The 22210-nt window shown below is 59.4% G+C and overlaps 1 protein-coding gene across 1 annotated transcript; it reads left to right on the top strand.

Moving 5' to 3' along the window:
* The first annotated feature begins 8293 nt into the window (after positions 1-8293).
* TCHP (trichoplein keratin filament binding) lies at positions 8294-21248 on the top strand. Its single transcript, XM_084868321.1, has 13 exons — positions 8294-8471; positions 9861-10054; positions 10963-11173; positions 11627-11683; positions 13322-13390; positions 13679-13852; positions 14624-14736; positions 14936-15002; positions 16496-16668; positions 17704-17785; positions 18746-18931; positions 19404-19547; positions 20294-21248. Exons 2-13 carry the CDS (start codon positions 9861-9863, stop codon positions 20324-20326), a joined length of 1503 nt encoding a protein of 500 aa, XP_084724447.1. The 5' UTR covers positions 8294-8471; the 3' UTR covers positions 20327-21248.
* Positions 21249-22210: the final 962 nt, after the last annotated feature.

Below are 22210 nucleotides of genomic sequence, written 5' to 3'. Positions count from 1 at the left end.
GTGTGTGATTGTGTGTGTGTGAGTGTTTCTGAGTGTGTGTGATTGTGTGTGTGAGTGTGTATGTGTGAGTGTGTGTGATTGTGTGTGTGTGATTGTGTGAGTGTGTGTGTGATAGTATTTCTGAGTGTGTGTGATTGTGTGTGTGTGTACGTGTGAGTGTGTGTGTGAGTGATTGTGTGAGTGTGTGTGTGATTGTGTATGTGTCTCTGTGAGTATGTGTGTGAGTGTGTGTGTGTGATTGTGTGTGTCAGTGTGTGTGAGTGTGTGTGTGTGTGTGTGTGTGGGTGTGACTCCCGTGGCTGCCCCTGAGACAGGACAGCCTCCCATCAGCCTCCTTGCTCCTCCACACCGGCGAAGACCCCTTTTCCAAACCGGGTCCCCGAGAGGCTCAGGACGAGGACCTGCCCTGGGGGGCGCCCTCCCGGGCCTGCCTGGTCTCCTGTGCGGAGAGGACGGTGACGCCCCCCGCTGTGGGCTCGGTGGGTGAGCCAGGCCGTGGGGGCGGGCGGGCAGCAGCCCTCGGAGGACGGTGGGCGCTGTGAGCCCACCCCTCTGGGGGGAAGCACCTGCCAGCCGCCGGCTCCTCCCCAGGCCGGCTCCTCCCCAGGCCGCCGGCTCCTCCCCAGGCCGCCGGCCGGCTTCTCCCCAGGCCACGGGGCTTCTCCCCAGGCGGCCGGCTTCTCCCCAGGCGGCCGGCTCCTCCCCAGGCGGCCGGCTTCTCCCCAGGCCCCGGGCTTCTCCCCAGGCCGCCGGCTTCTCCCCAGGCCGGCTTCTCCCCAGGCCCTGGGCTTCTCCCCAGGCCGCCGGCTCCTCCCCAGGCCCCGGGCTTCTCCCCAGGCCGCCGGCTCCTCCCCAGGCCCCGGGCTTCTCCCCAGGCCGCCGGCTTCTCCCCAGGCGGCCGGCTCCTCCCCAGGTCGCCGGCTCCTCCCCAGGCCGCCGGCTCCGTCCCAGGCCCCGGGCTTCTCCCCAGGCCGCCGGCTTCTCCCCGCCAGGCCTCCGCAGGCCCCGGAAGCCGGAGCGGCCCACTGCCGCGGACACGGGGCTTTCTCGGTCTCCGGGTGAAGCGGTGTTGGGCGCGGAGGCAGTGCAGAGTGAGACACGGAAGCGGTGCAGAGTGGACGAGGGAGAAACTCCCTCCACCTAGTGCCCCAGGGCGGCCAGGGGCGCTCTGAGACCCAGCCGCCTGCCAGCGCCACAGCCAGCTCTCCTTAGCACATCCGGGACATAGTGCCCAAAGGGCCCAGTTGCCCTGGCTCAGGGCCTGAGCGTTGGCCTATGAACCAGGAGGTCACGGTTCGATTCCCGGTCAGGGCACAGCCCAGGCTGTGGGCGCAGTCCCAGTGTGGGGCGTACAGGAGGCAGCGATCAATGATTCTCTCTCATCACTGATGCTTCTATCCCTCTCTCCCTCTCTCTTCCCCTCTGAAATCAATAAAAATGTTTTTAAAAACACTGAAAGTGGAAAGATGGCTTTCTTTATTCCGTTCGGGTCCATGGTCACTTCCTGCGACTTCGCGAGGCCTCGGGGCTGAAATACGGAGCTCCGTCTCAGACTCCGCGTCATGTCTTCCCTTTTACTCCGCTTCCTGAGCGAAGGGTGCTGTTCCACTGCTGGTTCCCGACTGGAGACCGAACCGCAGCCTTGGCGATGGGGATGCGCTCTGGCCACTGAGCCACCGGCAGGCAGGCCCGGTCTCGGTAACAGGGATGAATCATATACAGAATCAGAGCACCCAAACCCAGGCTTTACCACCGAGCCACACCGGCCTCGCAAAGTCTGGTGCGGATGCTCATTTTTTAAAAGCCAGTGCTTTAAGGGGGATAAGGCACATATGAAACACCTTAATCACAAAGGGGAAAAGCCACTGCTTTAGCTCAGCAATGAGTCCTATGGAGGAAAAACTGTGTCCTGAGGTCAGATCACGGAGGGCTTCTCGTAGGAAGGGCGTTTACACCAAGACCTGAAGGAGGGGAGCTAGCAGGGGACATGCCTCCGGCAGAGGGGACAGTATGGTGGAAACACTGGCCAGTGTGGTAGGCCAGGCCGACCAGGCGCCGATGGCTCACTCACCAGTGGGCTTTGTGCGGAGGGAAATGGGGCTGAGGAGGGCTCGGGGTTAAGCAGAGAAGGGAGCTGCTTTGACACCGTCTCCCAGTCACCTTGAACTTGGGAGCTTAGGAAGTGGAGGTGCTCTGCCATCCAGGGGCGTTCGTGTCCAGGAAGACATGGGAAATGGAGAGAGAGAGAGAGAGAGAGAGAGAGAGAGAGAGAGGAACATTGGTGTGAGCAGCTCTGTGCCTTATGAGAGAGAGAGAGAGAGAGAGAGAGAGAGGAACATCGATGTGAGCAGCTCTGTGCCTTATGAGAGAGAGAGAGAGAGAGAGAGAGAGAGAGAGGAACATCGGTGTGAGCAGCTCTGTGCCTTATGAGAGAGAGAGAGAGAGAGAGAGAGAGAGAGAGGAACATCGGTGTGAGCAGCTCTGTGCCTTATGAGAGAGAGAGAGAGAGAGAGAGAGGAACATTGGTGTGAGCAGCTCTGTGCCTTATGAGAGAGAGAGAGAGAGAGAGAGAGAGGAACATCGGTGTGAGCAGCTCTGTGCCTTATGAGAGAGAGAGAGAGAGAGAGGAACATCGATGTGAGCGGCTCCGTGCCTTATCTGCGGACCGTACCGGTATGGGCACCTTCTGTCTCACCAGGCTGCCTTGGAAATAACCTGAATCCCTGCAGAGTCAGGGCCGTTCCCTCCGGTACAGGCATTCCAGCCGGCGGAAGGAGGCTGAGCCACCGGAGGGCTCTGAACCGAAGGTTCTAGAACAGAATTCCGTTTCCAGCTTCCCCTGTGGAGAGGAGCTGGGGGAGGACAGGGCTGATGAGCCCCGGGGTTAGGGAGAGGGCTGACGGAGAGGGCTGACGGAGTGCAGTGGGGGCTGCCCAGGGGGCACTCAGGTGCGGGTCTGTCCGGGCAGCGGCCTGGAGCTGGGGAGGAGCTGAGCGCCGCCCATGGCCAGAGAGCTCGGAGGGCGCCGTGGCCTCCGGGTGGGAAAAGCTGAACCAAAGGTCAACAGCGACCCTCCCCCTGTGAGTGACCACCCTCCTGTCCGGGGCGGGTCCCTGCCGCTGCCCCTCCCCTCACAGCGTGTGAGGAGCGGCTTTTCTGAAAGGGACCCCAGCACAGCTCCTCAGTTTTCCAATAACAATGTGAAAGAGAAAATAAATGACAATAAGGAACAGTTACCGGTGACGCAGGCATGCCCTCCCTCCGGCGGCAGGTGGAGAGTGGCACCGATGATGCCCCTGTCCAGTCCCGAACCTGTGAACAAAAACATGGCAAAGGGACTTGGCAGATGTGGTTAAGGTCCAAAACCTGGAGATGGGGAGGTCACCCCGAAACCCCCAGCTGAACCTTAACTGTGGAGAAGCTGCCCAGGGGGCCCGAAGGGGGCCGGGAGGCGCGGCAGAGAGGGAGCCAGGCTGCTGCTTGGCGGACGGGGAGGGGCCGGGAGCCAGGACTGTGGCAGATTCTAGAAGCCCCAAAGGCCAGGACCTCTCCTCCCCCCAACTCCCCTCCCTCCCAAAGGAGCGCAGCCCACTGACACCGGACCTTCACCCTGTGAGGAGGAGCAGGAGGCCAGCCACAGCGGGCACCGGGCCGAAGCCGAGGGAGGCTCTGTGCCCCCTGGGCACTCTTCCTGTGAATCCAAACGCCATTCTGAAATGAAAGCTGCTTTACAAAGACCGACGCCAGGCCCCGCCCTGGCATGTCCATCAGGACTCCGTCTCAGGGTCAGCGCGGGGTTCGGTTCTCTCCGGCCGCCCCCGGGACCCAGAACGCACAGAGCGTGATGGGGAGGCAGAGCTTCTATCGACACAGGACCCGCGGCCTCCGTGCGGCTGAGCATCCAGAGGAACATAAACAAAACCGCCGTCCTCCGTCCGCAGGGAGAACGGCGGTGTTCTGGTGAGCGGCCTCTCGGTTCCCCCACGAGACACCTGTACTTACGAGCACCCGCCGTCACTGCTATAAACCCACACCGGCTCTGAGGGCCCCCGGGCCGGGCCTGACTCCCCCCTCCGGCCCCTCCCTCCGCAGGGAGGACCGAGCCCCACCCGGGAGCAGCCGAGGCTGATGCTGAAATGCTGGACCCGGCAGACAGGTGTGCCTGGGCGATCCACCTGCTGATCGGGGGGCCCGAGGCCTCCAGGTCAGCTAACGAGGAGCCACCTGTCACCCCGCCCGTTTTCTCTCCCATGCCAGGACCCAGACCCCAGAGCCCCTCCCAGCTGGCCCCGGCGGTGTGTGCAGTGTCCACCTGGGTTCCCTCTCAGCCCCTGGGCCACAGTCCTCCCCTGCCACTGACCATGGACTGTTGTGACCTCTCTGTGACCCCGTGGGTCCACACCTGGCCGCCTCTTTTATTTATTTGTTTTTTAAAATAAATTTTATTGATTTTTTTACAGAGAGGAAGCAGGGGAGAGAGTTAGAAACATTGATGAGAGAAAAACTTCGACCAGCTACCTCCTGCACACCCCCACCAGGGATGTGCCCGCAACCAGGACACATGCCCTTGACCGGAATAGAACCTGGGACCTTTCAGTTGGACCTTCCACAGACCGACGCTCTATCCACTGAGCCACACCGGTTTCGGCGGCGGCCTCTTTAAGAGCTGCACCTGCGGGCTGCACCCTGGAGCAGCAGGAGGAGGAGATTCCCGGTTCGCAGTTGGGGGTAGGCCCTGCCCTCCTGGTCCTCAGTGTGACCTCAAGAGCGCTGCCTGGCCACTCACAATCTCCTTTGCAAAACGGAGGGCAGGCAACTCACCGTTTGGAGGAAGGTTTATTTATTTATTTTTTAATTTATTTAACTTGAGAGAGAGAGAAAGGGAGAGGCAAAGAAACGTCGGTTTGTTGTTCCTCTTATGGATGCATCTGTTGTTGATTCTTGTGTGTGCCCTGACTGGGGATCTGCCCTGCAACCTTCTAACCCAATGAGCTACCTGCCAGGAGACCACACTGCGTCCAGGAAAAGAGATACATTGGTAAGGAGGTGGGGAAGTTAAAGGGGAGAAACAATGGAGAGAATGGGGAAATGAAAGAGAGCAAATTTGTGGATATTTTTCATTACCTTTTAAGTGGAATAAATAATACGTATACACACACATGTGAGTCATAAAAAATACTAGTAGAGTGAACCTACAACCCGTCTAAGACAGTAGGAAGTTACCGTAACAGGGACATATGTAAAAATACCTCAAAATTGAAGGCCAGTTAAAGAGCTTCACAAATAAAAAAAAGCTAAAGGAGTTCATCACCACCAAACCAGAATTATATGAATTGCTAAAGGGGGTTCTTTAGGAAGAGGAAAAAAATAAAGATAAAAATTATTAACAACAAATACGTAACTATCAACAAGTGAATCTGAAAACCAAGGGAATTAAAAAATCTCTTGAACAGCTGAAACCGGTTTGGCTCAGTGGATAGAGCGTCGGTGTGTGGACTGAAGGGTCCCGGGTTCGATTCCGGTCAGGGGCATGTACTTTGGTTGTGGGCACACCCCTGGTGGGGGGGTGTGCAGAAGGCAGCTGGTCGATGTTTCTCTCTCATCGATGTTTCTAACTCTCTATCCCTCTCATTTACTCTCTGTAAAAAAATCAATAAAATATATTTTTTTAAAAATCTCATGAACAAGGAGAGAAGCCAAGATGGCGGTGTGGGTGGGCGGCTGGTCTGCTGCTCCCACAACAATTTGGGAATTGAAACTGATATGAAGAACATCTATCATCCAGAGGCGCGGGAAGGAGGTACTGGGTAGTTAATAGTCAACAATTAACATGATAATGGGATCAATGAGGGACCGATGGGGCTCTTAAAATGTGACCAGCTGGAGAGATGGAAGAATGGCAGGCCCTGAGCAGCTGGGCCCGGAGCAGGAGCAGCCAGGCCCGGAGCAGCCAGGCCCAGAGTGTTGTGGGGTCAAACCCTGGGTTCCAAATGAAAGGAAAGAAGGAGCAATGCAGCCAATTCGGGTGCCAGAGTGTTAGGTCCATCATCACAATGGACTCAGAGAAGCTCCTGTGTCCCTTCACCCAAAAGGACTGAGAGTTGCCCAGAAGACAGCAAAGTGTGAGAAGAAAACTGAAGGCTACACAAGGGACTGAGGTGCCAACATGGAGTCATCTGAAGAAATTAAAGACTGAAGTGGAAGCTACTTCTTTAATCATGTTCCTGCTCATGCTAGCATCTGTTAGCTTCCAATCTTCTGCAAAGTCTTGTGCAGCAAGTCCAAGGACTCTGAGTAAATCTACACCAGCAACAAAAGAGACTCATTTAGTAGCTAAAAATATTAATATGTCCATAATTCTGATTTCTCATTTTGTTGTTTTGCATTGGCATTGTTGTTATTATTTAATAGCCAAAGTTTTGCTCTTGACATTCAAGTTTTGAAAATAACACGTATGCAATTTTGCATTGGCATTGTTTGCAATTGTTTTTAATTTTAGAGCCCTAGTATTAATGTTTAAATTTTATTTTAATTAGTAAAAATGGGTGAGATGTAGAGAGCACATGGACATTCTTTTAATTCTTATCAGCTGAGCCCGAGGGCACTGGCAGAATCCTCTTATCAGTGCTGATTTCTTAATCCATGTGCTTGGAATGAGGAACAAATAGGACCTTGACTCACCCAGGTCTCGATATGCTAAATCTTGTACCAAAAAATAAGGAGCTTATCCAGATTTTGATGAATAGGATCTGGGCACATCCGAAACTCCTTTTGACCTTAAACTCCCCTTTGAAAGCCAATAAAAAAAAATAAATTAATTAAAAAAATAAAATAAAAACCAAGGGAATTAAAAAACCTGATGAACAATATTAACTGTTGAATATAATAGAATCAGAGGTATGGAAGGGGAGTGGACTGATGATTCTCGGGGAAAAGAGGAGTGGGGGGTTCGGGAAGAGACTGAACATAAACTGTGCACCTATGGATGAGGACAGTGGGGGGTGGGGAAAGGGCAGGAGGGGTGGGAACCTGGTGGAGGGGAGCAATGGAGGGGGGGGAAATGAGGAACATTTGTAATAATATGAACAATAAAGTTTTATTTAAAAAAAAAAAAAGTTACTGCCGGGGCCAGTTTGGCTCAGTGGTGGAGCGTCGGTCTGCGGGCTGAAGGGTCCCGGGTTCGATTCCGGTCAAGGGCATGTGCGTTGGTTGCAGGCATATCCCTGGTGGGGGATGGGTGTGCAGGAGGCAGCTGGTTGATGTTTCTCTCTCGTCGACGTTTCTGGCTCTCTATCTCTCTCCCTTCCTCTCTGTAAAAAATCAATAAAATATATATATTTTTTTAAAAAAGTTACCATGTGTCCATTCAGTAGATGCACCTTGAACGTACGGGGAACTAGGCAACCACTGTCCCTCAGAGAGCCTGGCGGGATTCTCCTGGAGTGTGGTATAGGCATTTGGATTTTTTGTTTGTTTTGTTAATACATTTTATTGATTTTTTTACAGAGAGGAAGAGACGGACAGAGTCAGAAACATCGATGGACAGAGAAACATCAATCAGCTGCCTCCTGCACCTCCCCCCACATGTGCCCGCAACCAAGGCACAGGCCCTTGACCGGAATCGAACCTGGGACCCTTCAGTCCACAGGCCTATGCTCTGAGCCAAACCAATTAGTACTGGATTTAAAAAAAAAAAAAATAGGACATCTGCATTTGTTGTTGTTATTATTTTTTAAAAAGCCATCAAATACCTTTTTTTTTCCTTTCTTTTTTTAAGGTATTATATATGTACATATCTTACCAATCCCCCCCTCCCTGTTGTTATTATTCATCCTCACCTGAGGATATTTTTCCATTGCTTTTTAGAGAGAATGGAAGGGAGAGGGAGAGATAGAGAGAAACATCAATGTGAGAGAGACACATGGATTGGTTGCCACCTGCACATGCCCGCACCAGGGGAAGGATGGAGCCGGCAGCTGAGGTACAGAATCGAACCCAGGACCCTTCAGTCCGTGGGCTGACGCTCTATCCCCTGAGCAAACCAGCCAGGGCTGGGGCATCTGCATTTTTAAAATCTCCCTGATCAGGAAGAAGCACTTATCAGGGCGGTGCAATCAGGCCTGAGAAGCACTAACTTACCTTCTCTTCCCTCCTTTACCCCAGATGTCCCCACCCTCCCCTTCGTCTCCGGGTAACCACCATCCTCCCTTCCTTCCTGGTTCCCAGGACCAGCGACATTTGCGATGAACCGCCCGCCCACCACCAGGCGGCGCCAGAGAAAACACGGCCCTGGCGGCCGGATCGCGCTGGAAGCCGCTTGGCCCTCGCGGGGCCCCGTCGCCGGCGCGTCGCCCGAGCAACGAGCGGGGAAACGGCCGGCGGGGAGGCGCGGCCGGGACGCTGGCAGCAATTAGTCGGGGCCTGCGGGAGCTCGGACCGGGACCCTTGGGGAACTGCGGGCGCGGAGAAACGTGAGTCGGGGCGTGGGCTCGGCCGGGGGCGGCGTAGGGGCAGGACTGCCGGGGCCGAGCGCGCGGCCCCGCGCCGGCGGGAACCCCGCGGGCATCCGACCGCGAGCGCGGGGCGCCCGCCCCCGGCCTCCCCGCTCCCGCCGCACCCGGCCTCCCTGCTCCCGCGCCCGCCGCGCCCGCACCCGGCCTCCCTGCTCCCGCCGCGCCCGCACCCGGCCTCCCTGCTCCCGCCGCGCCCGCACCCGGCCTCCCCGCTCCCGCCGCACCCGGCCTCCCTGCTCCCGCCGCGCCCGCACCCGGCCTCCCTGCTCCCGCCGTGCCCGCCCCCGGCCTCCCCGCTCCCGCCGCGCCCGCACCCGGCCTCCCCGCTCCCGCTCCCGCCGCGCCCGCACCCGGCCTCCCCGCTCCCGCTCCCGCCGCGCCCGCACCCGGCCTCCCCGCTCCCGCTCCCGCCGCGCCTCTCCGCGGCCTTCGGTCAGTGTGCATGCTGAGGCCGAGAGAGGATGCGCGGGTGCGGAGCAGCCCGGCGTGTTGGTGGCCCCTCCGGAGCCGGTACCGGTGCCTTGTTTCCCGCGCCGAGCGCAAAGGAGCCCCTCGCACTCGCCGGGGCGAGAGGAAAGCATGGCAGCCTGCCGGGTGCGGGCGGAGATGTTGCTCCCGGGTCCGAGTCTCGGCACCTGAGGCTCGGCGCAGAGCGGGCTCGGCTTTCTCCGAGGACGGCGCTTAAGCAGGCCCCGCCGCCCGCAGACCTGCCCTCCCAGGGAGTGAGGCTGCTCCCAGGCCTCCGTGTGGCCCTCTCCCTGGCCGCAGCGTCTCCATCCGTGCGAGGAGGGTCCGCCCTCCGGGAACCCAGAGCACCTCCGGTGTGCCGCCTGCGCTGGGCCCGCCCCCCTCCCCCCCAGGGCGGAGGAAGCTGGGGCTGCTGGTCTCAGACCGGATTTAGTCCTTCCATGTCCTCTCTTTTGCTTGGTGATCTCTCTGAACTTAAGGTTCCTCCCCTGCTACATGATGGGTGACAGTAATGAAAGAGGCTTATGTACCAAGGGCTGGGCACAGAGGCTGTTCCAGAAGTTACAGCTCCTTTATGCAGAGTGCGGTGTGCCTGGCCCGGCCGGCACTGCCAGGACTGGCTCCCTGCGCGCAGTGCCCGGGATGTCTGCACCACGCTGGGTCAGTGCAGCTTATTTAAACCACGAGGACAGATGGTTCACACTGCTGAGGCCGGGCCCACACGGAGACTTGGGTTTAATTGGTTTGGAGGGGGCCTGGGCTCCATCTCATGATTCCCGTGTGCAGCCAAAGGGTGAGGACCCCTCACTGAGGATGAGGCCAAGCTGAGAGGGCTCCTGCGCTGGCAGTAAGCTCACTCCCCTGCCCTGCTGTTCCCAGATGGCACTGCCCACGCTGCCCTCCTCCTGGTGCAGCCGGAGGTTCCTGGACCAGCAGGTAGCGCGGCAGCGGCACCGGGAGCAGGAGGCCCGGCTGCGGCAGCAGTGGGAGGAGAACAGCCGCTACTTCAGGATCTCCACCGTCTGCAGCGCCAAGCTGGCCGAGTGGAGCTCCCAGGCCTCCTACCAGCGGAGGTAACTGCGACGAGATCCGATGGAGAGAGAACCTGGGAGAATATGGCTGATCGCTTGTTTTCTCCATGGAGCTGCTGGACAGCACAGATTGCCTGCCAGGCGATTTTTCCCAATTGGAAAAAAGATAATCAGTGAGGCAATATATCTGCACTGAAAAAAAATGACACGTGTATGTAGAGCCTGGCTGGTGTGGCTAAGTGGTTGAGCATCGACCTTTGAGCCAGGAGGTCACAGGCTCGATGCCATTAGTGTTTGTGTGTAAATATATACGCACATGCACCTATTTTTGTAAAATACTAGAGGCCGGTGCACGGATTCGTGCACTGGTGGGGCCCTTGGCCTGGCCTGTGGGGAGCGCTCCTCTGGGTCCGGTGCAGGTGGAGCAGATTCAGGGCTGACCGTGCCCCAGCAGCAACCTAACCCGTGGCTGATTCTACGCAGAATCAGGCTCCCTCCTCCACTGCAGGGTCTGCCCCCTGGAGGTCAGTGTGCGTCATAGCTACCAGCCAAACGGTCAGACAGCCGCTTAGGCTTTTTTGTATGTAGATGTGTAAAAATATGGAAGTTAAAAGCAGAGGCTTCGGAGTCCGACAGACCTAGATAGAAATCCTGTGTCTTGCTGCTTGAGTGAGCCTCAGTGTTCCCGTCAGTGAAGTGGGGCTGAAACGCTGTAGGACGTATGTGATGAACCACCCTGGTTTATCTGGTACATGGTAACCGCTCAAGTAATATTGGCCAGTACCAATGTGAGTGTATCACACATTTCCTCATTGCAAGCATGGGTGCCGTTAGGCCTGGTGTGCTGTGACCTGCTGTCAACTGGCAGGAGGGCCCCTCCCATGCCCCCTGTTAGCGCCTCCTCCCCGGGAGCAGTGACAGCCGGCTGCTTACGGCTCCTCCTCCCCCAGCATGCACGCCTACCAGCGCGAGAAGATGAAGGAGGAGCAGCGGAGGCAGCTGGTGGCCAGGCGGGAGAGACTCCAGCAGCTCCTGCTGGAGGAGCAGGACCTGCTGGCCAGGGAACTGGAGGAGCTGAGGCTGAGCATGAATCTGAGGGAGCAGAGAATTCGGGAGCAGCACAGGACTCTGAAGTCAGCCCGGGAAGAGCAGAGGAAGCTGGTGAGTTCTCGTCGCCTCGGCGAGTGCGTGCGGTCACCCTGGGCGCTCGGGACGCGATGGCCGGGAAAGGGCTTACTCTGCGCTGCTCTCACTTGTGTGCTTTGCGTGAGTCATCTTTGTCCTCCTGGCCCTTAAATCATCCCCTCTTAGGTTCTTTGTCTTTATTCCAGTTCTGTGGCCACGAGGCCTGGGACTGTCTGTTCTCTCCCGGAGTAGCTGAGGGAGGGTGAGCCGGCTGGGGGTAAGCTGTGTGTGCTGTGAAGCGGACCTGCAGCATCCAGGACCCTCCCGTAACGTCAGGTCTGACACCCCCGTCAGTGCCCTCCGGGTGCGCTCGGTGTCCGGCTCCGGAGCCGGGGCTGAGGCGGTGCGGTGACAGCGCCCTCCAGGGCGGGTTATCGGAAACGTGTGGTCTGAAAGCCACACCGGCTTCCCTCTGTGTTTCCCTGACAGATTGCGGAGCGGCTTTTGTATGAACACTGGAAGAAGAATGACCCCAAACTCCGAGAGGTGAGACCGCGGGAGCCTAAGCAGCTGGCCCGCGGGTCTGGCTTGTTCTGGATGCGTCTGTGCGGGGTTGAGGCAGGAGGGCGCACTCAGCCCGGGAGGAGCCAGCAGGTCTGGTTCAGTTGCTGGCTGACCCCTGTTGTTGCCCACCTGTTGTGACGTCACCTGTGCAGGCGAGAGGCGGCCCGCCCCCGGGGAGCCCTGGGCAGCCCGCTCCAGTGCAGGGAGCGGGAGCTGGGCGTCGGCAGTGCCCGCTCGGGGGTCAGGCGGGCGTCCCAGCGGAGCCGCTGGTGGAGGCGCTAGAGGACACGGTGTTAACCTGCTGGTGCAGAGAGGAAGAGAGCGTTCTGGATTGAGGCCACTGTGTGCAGGAGGCCTGAGTGCCGAGAGCAGGGCGAGGCCAGGGCTGGGCTGGGGGAGGCGCGGGGAGCCCCAAGAGCTGAGGCTGGTGAGGCAGGTGGCCAGACCTGGGCGGCCGTGTGTGCTTCCCCTGGGAGCATGGGGAGCCCTGGGTGGGGGTAAGCGGGGTGCAGTGCGATCAGCTGCATTTGGGGAGCAGTAGCTCAGGCAGCAGTGTCTGGGGTGGGAGGAGGTGATGCAGTTGGGGCCTAGGTGAGTGCTGGGAAGGCCAGGGGGACGGAGGACAGATCTGGGCTCCGGAGGCGGAGGGGGGCGGCCGTCCAGGGAGATGCCGGAGGAGATGACCCGTCGCTGGCCTCCGCGCTCTCGCTGGCAGCTGTGCTGTGGTGTGTCCTGTCTGGCCACAGCACACGGGGAAGCCGCCAGTCACCGGGAGGGGAGCCTCAGGCTTTGGAATGTGCTGTTAGCGCCCAGGGGAGTCGCTGCTCCGGCCACCGTCGGCTTCGTGGCCCTCCAAAGCCATTTGCTCAGAAAAGCTTATTCAGGACATTTAGGTGTAAATGTCCATATTTGTAAGCTGAGAAAGAACATTTAAATTTTTATAAACAGTTTCCCAAATAGCGCTTTTGGACAGAGTGCTGTAATTCATTTTCTGATCCAAACAACTCTGTAACCCGAATCTCTGCCTAACCACGCAGACAGTGCGTGTGCCACCTGCATCCACAGCGGCGGCTCTGAGGCCCTCACCTGCTCCCGCTGCCTGGGTCCGGGGCTTCACACCAAACAGTGGCCTCGAGAGGGAGTTTCTGTTCCAGCAGGTGCTGGCCTGGCCTGCTGACCCAGGGACCTGGGAGAGAAGTTCTGTCACTTTGTTCCAATCTTGAAATTAGTTCAGAACCCTGGCCCTTTGGTTTTCTTTCTTTCTTTTTTTTTTTTTTTAATATATTTTTTTTTATTGATTTCAGAGAGAAAGGGAGAGGGCGTATAGATAGAAACATCAATGATGAGAGAGAATCATTGATCAGCTGCCTCCTGCATGCCCCACTCGGGGGTCAAGCCTGCAACCTGGGCCTGTGCTCCATCGACACAGCCTCTGAGCCACGCCCGCCGGACTGGTCTTCCGATTGGCTGCATTGGGGGCGTCCTGTGCTCCCTCACCAGACCCCGGGGCCGCCGCGTCCCCACCAAAGGAAGGCACGGTCACGTTTCGGGCCGGCCCCGGCTCCGGGAACGTCTGCTGGTGACCCGAGAGGAAGCTGACCATCTGCTCCTTCTCCTCAGGTCGAGTCGGACCTTCACAAGCAGCACGTGATCACCTCCTGGGAGACTCAGAAAGAAGAGAGAAAGCAGGTGGGTCTGGGCTCCGGAACGTCCCACGGCGACAGTGGGGACGGTCTCCGTGTCAGAGTGTTTGGTTGAGGCCTCACCCACCCCCGTGCCCGCTGCGGTGCCCAGCACTGCACCACGCTTCCCCAGCCTCGCCCCCGGAAACGGGAGGCAGTCCACGGCAGGGAGAACGCGCAGGGCACTCAGCTGAGGGTGCCGCTCGGTGGGGGCGCGTGGGGAGGGGGCCCGGCCCGCTGCCGGCTGCACGCTGAGGTTACAGGGACTGATCCCGATTCGTTCGGCCCCATGCAGCAAGAAGCCGTGGAGGAGGAAGAGAACAAGCGGTATGAGAATGAATATGAGACGGCCCGCAGGGAGGCGCTGGGACGGATGAAAGCAGAGGAGGAGCGGAGGCAGCTGGAGGACAAGCTGCAGGCGGAGGCGCTGCTGCAGCAGATGGAGGAGCTGAAGGCACAGGAGCAGGAGGTGAGGGCACCCACGGCCGCCCTTGGCTGCTGCACAGAGGTCACTTGGGGGGTTCTCAGACATGCAGTGTTTACAGCTATCTGCATTCTCACTCCTACGTCGGACTGTGCGCGCATCCTAGAAGGTTCCCGTGTGGCCATGGCTGATCTCCGCTGGGCTTCGGGCCCGCTGTCTGAGCCTTAGAGCTCGGCGCCCCGGCACCGAGGGAGCCTGGCTCAGTGGGACGTCCTGGCCCACGCTCCTGGCTAGCAGGCTTTGGCTCTCCAGGCACAAACTGTGAGGGTCTGTGGTCCGAGAGGCTGTTTGAGAAAGGTGTGCACTTCCCTGAGGGGGTGGGACCGTCTCACCAGAGGAGGGGAGACCCCTTCCCCAGGCCTGAAAGGGTGGAGAACCGGATCTTAGTGCCCACGAGTCACTCTGGTGCCGAACACTGGGCTGGTGCTGGAGACACAGCTGTGGGCGGCCCCACACCTGGGCTCCCGGGCGGGCCGGGGGAGGCGGCAGGGGGTGAGCTGCCTGAGGCGTGGGCAGTAGAGGGCAGTAGAGGGTAGAGGAGCTCAGAGCAGGGCTCTTCCTGTCCACAGGGCTGCCAACGGCTCCCTGTAAGAATGGCTCCTCTGAGGGGTGGTGAGTGAGCTGAGCTGCAGCAGGGGCTCGGTGGGAGGGCTAGATGGCCAGGCGGCCCTCGGTGCAGAGTCTGCTGGGGACGGAGAGGAGGGTGAAGGGAGCTGCGTCTCCTGACCTTCCTGGAGTGCTGTCATGTGACCACAGGCCGCCAAACTGAAGAAGGAGCGGGAGAACCTGCTGAGGCAGCGGTGGGAGCTGGAGCGGCTGGCAGAGGAGCGGGAGCAGATGGCGGCCCTGCGGCAGAAGGCGGAGCTGGGGTGCGTGGGGAGGGTGCGCCCGCTGCCTCTCTCTCTCTCTCTATATATATATATATCTATCTCTCTATCTCTATCTCTATCTCTATCTCTCTTTCTCTTTCTTTCTCGCTTGGAAACGGGAAGGATGCACCCTTTGGCTAGTACCTGTCTAACTTCTTGATAAGACACTGAAGGCAACCTGTATTTTGTTCCCTTTTAGACGTTTTTTGAAACATCAGTATAACGTGCAGCTCAACAGACGCGCACAGCAGATCCAAGAGGAACTGGTGAGTCTGGAGAGACAGCCGGCGTTTCTCTCGCCTCTGAGAGCCGTTTCCGTGACTCAGTAAGAAGTAAAGGCAGTGAGAGCCTGGCCCGCCGCTGCCGCCTCCGCCCCCCACAGGGCACTGCCTGGCATGTGCCCTCGGAGGTGTATCTACACTCCGGCACACGGAGGCGGTGGGTTAAAAGCTGCGCTCCTCGCTGTTCACTGACCACCTGACGGCAGCGCTCCCGCTCTCTGATCAGTGTGCTTGGGCGGAGCGTGTTTTGTGTCCCTGCCGCCCCGGGTCCCTGCCGCCCCGGGTCCCTGTCGCCCCGGGTCCCTGTCGCCCCGGGTCCCTGCCGCCCCGGGTCCCTGTCGCCCCGGGTCCCTGCCGCCCCGGGTCCCTGCCTCCCCGGGTCCCTGTCGCCCCGGGTCCCTGTCGCCCCGGGTCCCTGTCGCCCGGGTCCCTGTCGCCTGGGTCCCTGTTGCCCCGGGTCCCTGCCTCCCTGGGTCCCTGTCGCCCCGGGTCCCTGCCGCCCGGGGTCCCTGCCGCCCCGGGTCCCTGTCGCCCGGGGTCCCTGCCGCCCGGGGTCCCTGCCGCCCCGGGTCCCTGTCGCCCGGGTCCCTGTCGCCTGGGTCCCTGTTGCCCCGGGTCCCTGCCTCCCCGGGTCCCTGCCGCCCCGGGTCCCTGTCACCCGGGTCCCTGCCTCCCCGGGTCCCTGCCTGCCCAGGTCCCTGCCTGCCCCGGTCCCTGTCGCCCCGGGTCCCTGTCACCCGGGTCCCTGTCGCCCCGGGTCCCTGCCTCCCCGGGTCCCTGTCGCCCGGGTCCCTGTCGCCCCGGGTCCCTGTCGCCCGGGTCCCTGTCGCCCCGGGTCCCTGTCGCCCCGGGTCCCTGTCGCCCCGGGTCCCTGTCGCCCGGGTCCCTGCCTCCCCGGGTCCCTGTCGCCCCAGGTCCCTGCTGCCCGGGTCCCTGCCTCCCTGGGTCCCTGCCGCCCCGGGTCCCTGTCGAGGACTCTGATGGCCGCCTCCCTGTGAGGGACGGGCGCTGGCTCCCACCCGCCTGCCGTGTCCCTGGCGGCGCCCTCCGGCTTCCGGCTGAGGGCTCTCTGGCCTCCGGGCCTCCAGTTCCTCCTCCTCACACCCTCCACGTGTGGTGACAGAGCAGCTACCCCCCTCGGGGGGGGGGGGGGGTTGGGGTTGGCATTGTTTCCGGTTTCCCTCCTCGTGAGGCTGCATAAACCTCCGCACGGGCGGGTCTGTGGTCTGTTGTTAGGGGATTGCTGTCCGTGTGTGTCCTCAGGCCGAGTGTGTGCCTGAAGGGGGACCTGCGGGTGGTGGCGGAGGCGCTCCCTGGAGGCCGAGAACAGCTGGGCCTCTGGCGTCGGCTTCAGCCCTCCCAGCCTCTCCCAGCCTCTCCCACCCGCTGTGGACAGCATGGCAGCACCTGCTTTCAGTGCCAGGCCAGCAGGAGAGGGGCGCCGCCCGCGCCCACAGGCCTCTCCCTCCTCCCTCCAGGAGGCGGACAAGCGCATCCTGCAGGCGCTCCTGGAGGAGGAGGAGGAGACCCGGCGGGAGCACTGGGCGCGGCGGGAGCAGGCCCGGGCGGGCGCGGCGTGGATGCAGCAGGTCCTGGAGCAGCAGCTGCAGCGGGAGCGGGAGCAGGAGGCGGAGCTGCAGACCCTGCTGAGGTGAGGCGGCGGGGGCGGGCCCGCTCTGCCGGGTCCCAGCGGCCTCCACGAGGGTCCGTCCTGACGCCTGTCCGGGGTGAGGCCTCGCTTGTGAGGGTGTTTCCTTCAGGTCAGGACCGTGGTCAGCAAACCGCAGCTCAAGAACCACATGCGGCTCTTTGGCCCCTTGAGTGTGGCTCTTCCACAAAACACCACGGCCTGGGCGAGTCCATTTTGAAGAAGTGGCGTTAGGAGAAGTTTTAAGTTTTAGAAATTTGGCTCTCCAAAGAAATTTCAATTGTTGTAGTGTTGATATTTGGCTGTTGACAAATGAGTTTGCTGACCGCTGAGTTAGGAGGAAAATCATTAGCATTTAAAGCAGGGGTCTTCAAACTACGGCCCGCGGGCCACATGCAGCCCCCAGGGGAGTCTGATCCGGCCCGCCAGGTTTTTTGGGCAGTGAGTGCAGCCGAGGTGTTACAGTAGGAATTAGTAGTTCATATAGTCCGGCCCTCCAGCTCTCTGAGGGACCGTGATCTGGCCCCCACTTTAAAAAGTTTGAGGACCCCTGATTTAAAGTAAGGATCTGCTCATCTGAAACTAGCATTTGAAGGAAATTGTTCTCCTGAGGAGATGTTGCACGCCTAAAAACGAGCCTAGTGGATTGAAACGAACCACCGGCAGCAGCTCTTGAGCACGGGGGTGCCAGGCCCCGCCCAGCGGCAGGGCCTCGAGGCCGGAGATGGAGGAGGCCCCTCCTTGGCACCAGGCCCCGGCGAGCGGCAGGGACCCAGGAGCCGACCCCGCTCAGGCTCAGCAGTCCATTGGCGTCAGCGTGGACGTGGCCAGGAGCCTTTAGAACGAGATGGCGTATTGAGAAGGCCACTGCGAGGGCTTGCTGCAGGGACACTGCCTGGCACGGCCCTTACTGTTAAACGTGTGTGAGGAGAGGCTGATTTGTGCCGCCCGAGGCTTCGGAGCCCTGTTTGTCCGTCTGTCTGTCTGTCCGCCGCCTCGGTGGGTAAGGAGCTGCTGCCATGTCTTGTGTTTCCCCAGGGAGGAAGCCAAGGAGATGTGGGAGAAGAGAGAGGCCCAGTGGGCCCGAGAGAGGAGCGCCCGGGACAGGCTGATGGCCGAGGTAATCCGCTGAGGGCTGGCTGGCGGTCCGGGCTGGTGGGGGTCTAGGGGCTGAGCCTGCCAGATACTCCGGGGACAGTCCTCTGGCCATTGAAGAAGGTAACACTCTTGTTAGAAAAAACATCAGCACAGAAAAATGGTCACCAGACCTGCCGTCTCCAGAGCCACTGCTCCTGCTTCCTCCCACACTGCACACAGTTTCCCTGCGGCCTCCTTATGCTGTGCGACCTGACTTCACGGTCCTTGCATGCTGTTACATCATCTTTGTAAATACATTTTTTTTAATGTGGGTTTAAAAATATATATTTTTATTGATTTCAGAGAGGAAGTAAGAGGGAGGGAGAGAGAGAGAGAAACATTGATGAGAGAGAATCATTGATTGGCTGCCTTCTGCACACCCCCTATTGGGGATCAAGCCCACAACTCAGGCATGTGCTCTCAACCGGAATTGAACCCGGGGCCCTTAAGTCTGCAGGCTGACGCTCTATCCACTGAGCCAAACCGGCTGGGGCTGTAAATATCATTTTGATGGCTGCGTAGTATATCATCACGTGGCTATACCACAGTTTGCCTTTCCATTCCCCGGGAGTGGGTTTCCACTCTTTTCCTAATTTTGAGCCGCTATAGGAAACACTGCAGCGAACATCTTAGTCTGTGGAGCTTGTCCGTACCTAGCATTGTTTTTCTTGGGTGTGGAATCAGAAGTGGACTAAAGAAAGGGTTTTACTTGCCAGAATTTAAATGCTGTGTATTAGACACACACCAGCTAAAGGAATCCTTTGGGGAAAGGCTTCGTGTCCCTGTGCTGTCACTTTAAAGTGGAGCCTGGACCGGCTCTCTCTGGGCGTGCCTTTGGCGAGTTAGGCTCAGCTGGTCTCGGCACAGGCACCAGCCGCCCTCAGCCTGCAGGACAGGTGTCTGCTCAGAGGCTCCCCAACTCCCTTCCTTCCCGCGGGGCCAGGTCCTGGCAGGGAGACAGCAGCAGATACAGGAAAAGATTGAACAGAACCGACGGGCGCAGGAGGAATCCCTCCGACACAGGGAGCAGCTTATTCAGAACCTGGAGGAGGCCAGAGAGTCAGCTCGGCGAGAGAGAGAGGAGAGCGAAGAACTGAAATCGGCCAGGAAGCAGGAGCTGGAAGCCCAGGTGGGGCCTCACGCAGGAGCCCCTCAGCGAGGGGGCGGGAGCTGCGGCCACAGGGCCTGCGGGGCCACAGGACTCGGGCCTTCGCTTGTTTCCCCGCCTGGCACCACTCCCCTAAGAAGCCCTAGTCATTCATCTGCTGGTGCAGTGCCCGCTCCGCTGCAGGCTCCTCCCTGTGGAGCAGACTGCCCACGTCTCACTCCTGTCTGCATCCGCAGACACTCGTCCTGGGCCACAACCCTCCGTTCACTCGGTGACTAGTGGGTAACAGTCATCGCCCAACACGTGCCGCCCCCAGAGCTGCTTACAAGGAGCGCACCACCACGCACGTGACCTCTGCACGCCCTGCCCACCGCTGGCACTCCCCGTCCCTCTCACTCTGCCCTGGCTCTCCCGGGGGTGGGTCCACTGCTTCCCTCTGACCGGGACAGGGGTTCTCCCGCGGCCGGTCTCGGTGACTTCTCTGTGTGTCCAGGTGGCGGAGCGCCAGCTGCAGGCCTGGGAGGCGGACCAGCGGGAGGCGGAGGAAGAGGAGGAGGCGAGGCGGGCAGAGCAGCTCACCAGCGCCCGGCTGCAGCAGGAGGCGAGGACGATGGCCGAGCAGGGGTACCGGCCCAAGGTAGGAGCCGCAGGCGACGGCACCGCTGCCAGCCCCTCGGCGGGCCTGCCCCCAGGCTGCGCGCAGGCTGTGCGGGCTCTGCTCCGGCCGCGGGGCCTGCCCTCTCTCCTCTGCGCTCCTCCTGCCTCTGCAGTGGTCACTGACAGGCCTGTTTCGGTCTCTGGCGGGGCCTCACACAGCCCTGGAGGTGATTTTGCTTTGGCTCCTCTCGCTGCAGCCCAAGGAGGGAGGTTCTGACGCTAAGCTGTCCTGTGGACCGTGTGGGGCCACAGCTCGAGGGAGGAGGCAGTGGTGGAGGCCCTCGCCAAGCAGACATCAGAACCCTCCCGTCTCCCCCGCTGCAGTGCGCCAGGGACCTGCTCTGAGGGCGCTCGCTGAGCCCGGCAGGCCGGCCGCTGCCCTCCCCCTTCCTCTGGGACCCAGGTGCTGAGCTCCTTGGTGCCAAACGCTGGGAAGCCGGTGAGACCGTCAGCAGGCACTGCCCCCACTGCAGACGTTCCTGTCCTCGCAGGCGGGCTCTGGAGGGGCAGGGGCCGTGGCCAGTGAGTGCCTCGGGGTCAGGGTGCCCCAGCGCCTGACATGTTACTTAGAGCCGGCACTTTAAAACAAGCCATCAGGGGCTGCCCTGCGGGTAGGGTCGTAGCTGCTTTGGCTGTGTGTCCTGTGCTTTCAGCTTTCACTGAACGTGGATCAGTTCCCAGCTTCAGAGAACGCCCCTCTGATCTGGGTTTCCTTTCTGTTTCCAGCCTTACGGACATCGCAGGATTGCTTGGAACTGACGCCCTGGGCACGGGGAGCGGAGCTGAGGCGTGAGGCTGTGACGTGCAGCCAGCAGACGTGACGCGCCTGGCTGGTGCGGGGTGGCTGGCGGAGCCCCGCGCGCTGTGCCGTCAGGTTAAGTGGACGGAGGCTGGACGGACTGGCGCCGGCGGAGGCCTCCCCTGCCTGTCCCGGGAGGAAAGGCCCAGCCACTGAGGCCGCGCAGCCACGGCCCGTCCGCTCCGAGTGACCTAGGCTCCGAGTCCGCGAGGGGCTACGAGCCGCGTCCACGGCGGGCCCAGCGTCTCCTGCCGTCTCGCCCTCGTGGTCGGCTCCAGGGACGCCTCCAGCCGGAGAGCGGAGGGAAGGTGCCTAGTTTTTTAAATTGCAATTTAAATGTATCCCATTGAAGACAAGCGTGTGGTCCCAAAAGGATCGCATCTTGTTTTCTGAGAACTGTGAACCCTGAGACGGTCTGACGTGGTCCAGGGGTGCTTCCTGGGACGGGGCGGGAAGTGCGTCTTTGGGGGGCGTTTTGGTGGGATTTCCAATGACACTGGCGGGAGGGCGGGGTCAGTCACTGAGCCTCAAAGGGCGCGCGGGTGGCTGAGCTCCGGAAATGACACTTTGGACCTTCAGTGCCGTAGGAAGGTCTCAGCTCCGCACAGCCTCCGGAGATTTAAGCGCCAGAGGAAGGAGGGGCACTGACCGGAGGAAATGAGGTCAGACGCAACCACAGACTCCTCTTCCCACGGTACCTCAGGGGGACAGTTCTAGACTGACCTGCACTTAGCGACAAGAAGTTCCTTGAAGCACGTTTTAAGACTTGCATTTTTTGTATCTTTCTGTCAAGTTTGTTTTCATTATATTGTGTTCAAGAATCCATGTGAGTAAATTATAGCTGATTACTGTTCCGCGTTATTAAACCAGAGTTTATTTAAACCCTGAGTCAGGGCTGCCTCACCTTTCACTCCGTGGTGCTCCAGAAACAGTGAAGCTGCAAACGGCATCCTTAATCTTTTTTTTTTTTTCCTTAATCTGTCATTTTCTTGTCTTGGGTTTCTTTGGATCTGATCCGACCCCTTCCCTGCGTGCTCACATTTACCCCGTCCAGACGGCCATTCCCTGGGAAGTGAAGTTGGGTGCCTGCGTCGCTGCCAGGCTTTGGGATTCCTGTTGCTTTTTTTTTTTTTTTTTAAATATATATTTTATTGCTTTTAGAGAGGAAGGGGGAGGGAGAGTGTTCCTGGAGCTTTTATTGGTGCTGCACAGCAGCTGTGTAGGAGGAGAAGTTTTACCTCCTCCAGCTCCGCAGGTTTGGGCACTCTCTGTGACTGTTTGCCTTCCTGGGTGATGCTCATGTTCCTGGTCCAGTGGCGTCGCCTCCCCTCCCATTCCCACTGGAGCCTCTTCTCCACGGGAATCGGCAGTGTACTGTCTGAGCCCCATCAGTATAGAACTGATGTGGGTAGAATGCCTGGAAAACTGGCCCTCAAAAACTTCCTAAAAATTCAGTTTCTTCAAATTTCTTGTTTTTGAAGCCTACTGGTAAGCTCCCTATTAGCATTAGAAGCTGTCACACTGCCTCTACCTAATATATTTAAATGCCCTCCCTCTAAAATATGTCTCCAGTCCTGGCCGGTGTGGCTCACTGGGTAGAGCATTGGCCTGGGGACTAAAGGTTCTGGGTTCAATTCTGGTCAAGGGCACATGCCCGGGATGTGGGCTCTGTCCCCAGTGGTGGGCGTGCAGGAGGCAGCCAATGGTCTCTCTCATCATTGATGTTTCTATCTCCCTCTTCCTCTCTGAAATCAACACAAATATATATTAAAAATGTTTCCAAATTCAGAGCTTCTACTGTCTTACTTTATTACTCTTATCCAACGGTTCTCAACCTTTCTAAT

The sequence above is a fragment of the Pipistrellus hanaki genome (assembly GCF_964339955.1).
Source record: "Pipistrellus hanaki genome assembly, chromosome: 19".
NCBI classification, from domain to species: domain Eukaryota; kingdom Metazoa; phylum Chordata; class Mammalia; order Chiroptera; family Vespertilionidae; genus Pipistrellus; species Pipistrellus hanaki.
The sequence above is the reverse complement of the archived record's forward strand: the minus strand, read 5'-3'. Positions and strand labels throughout refer to the sequence as shown.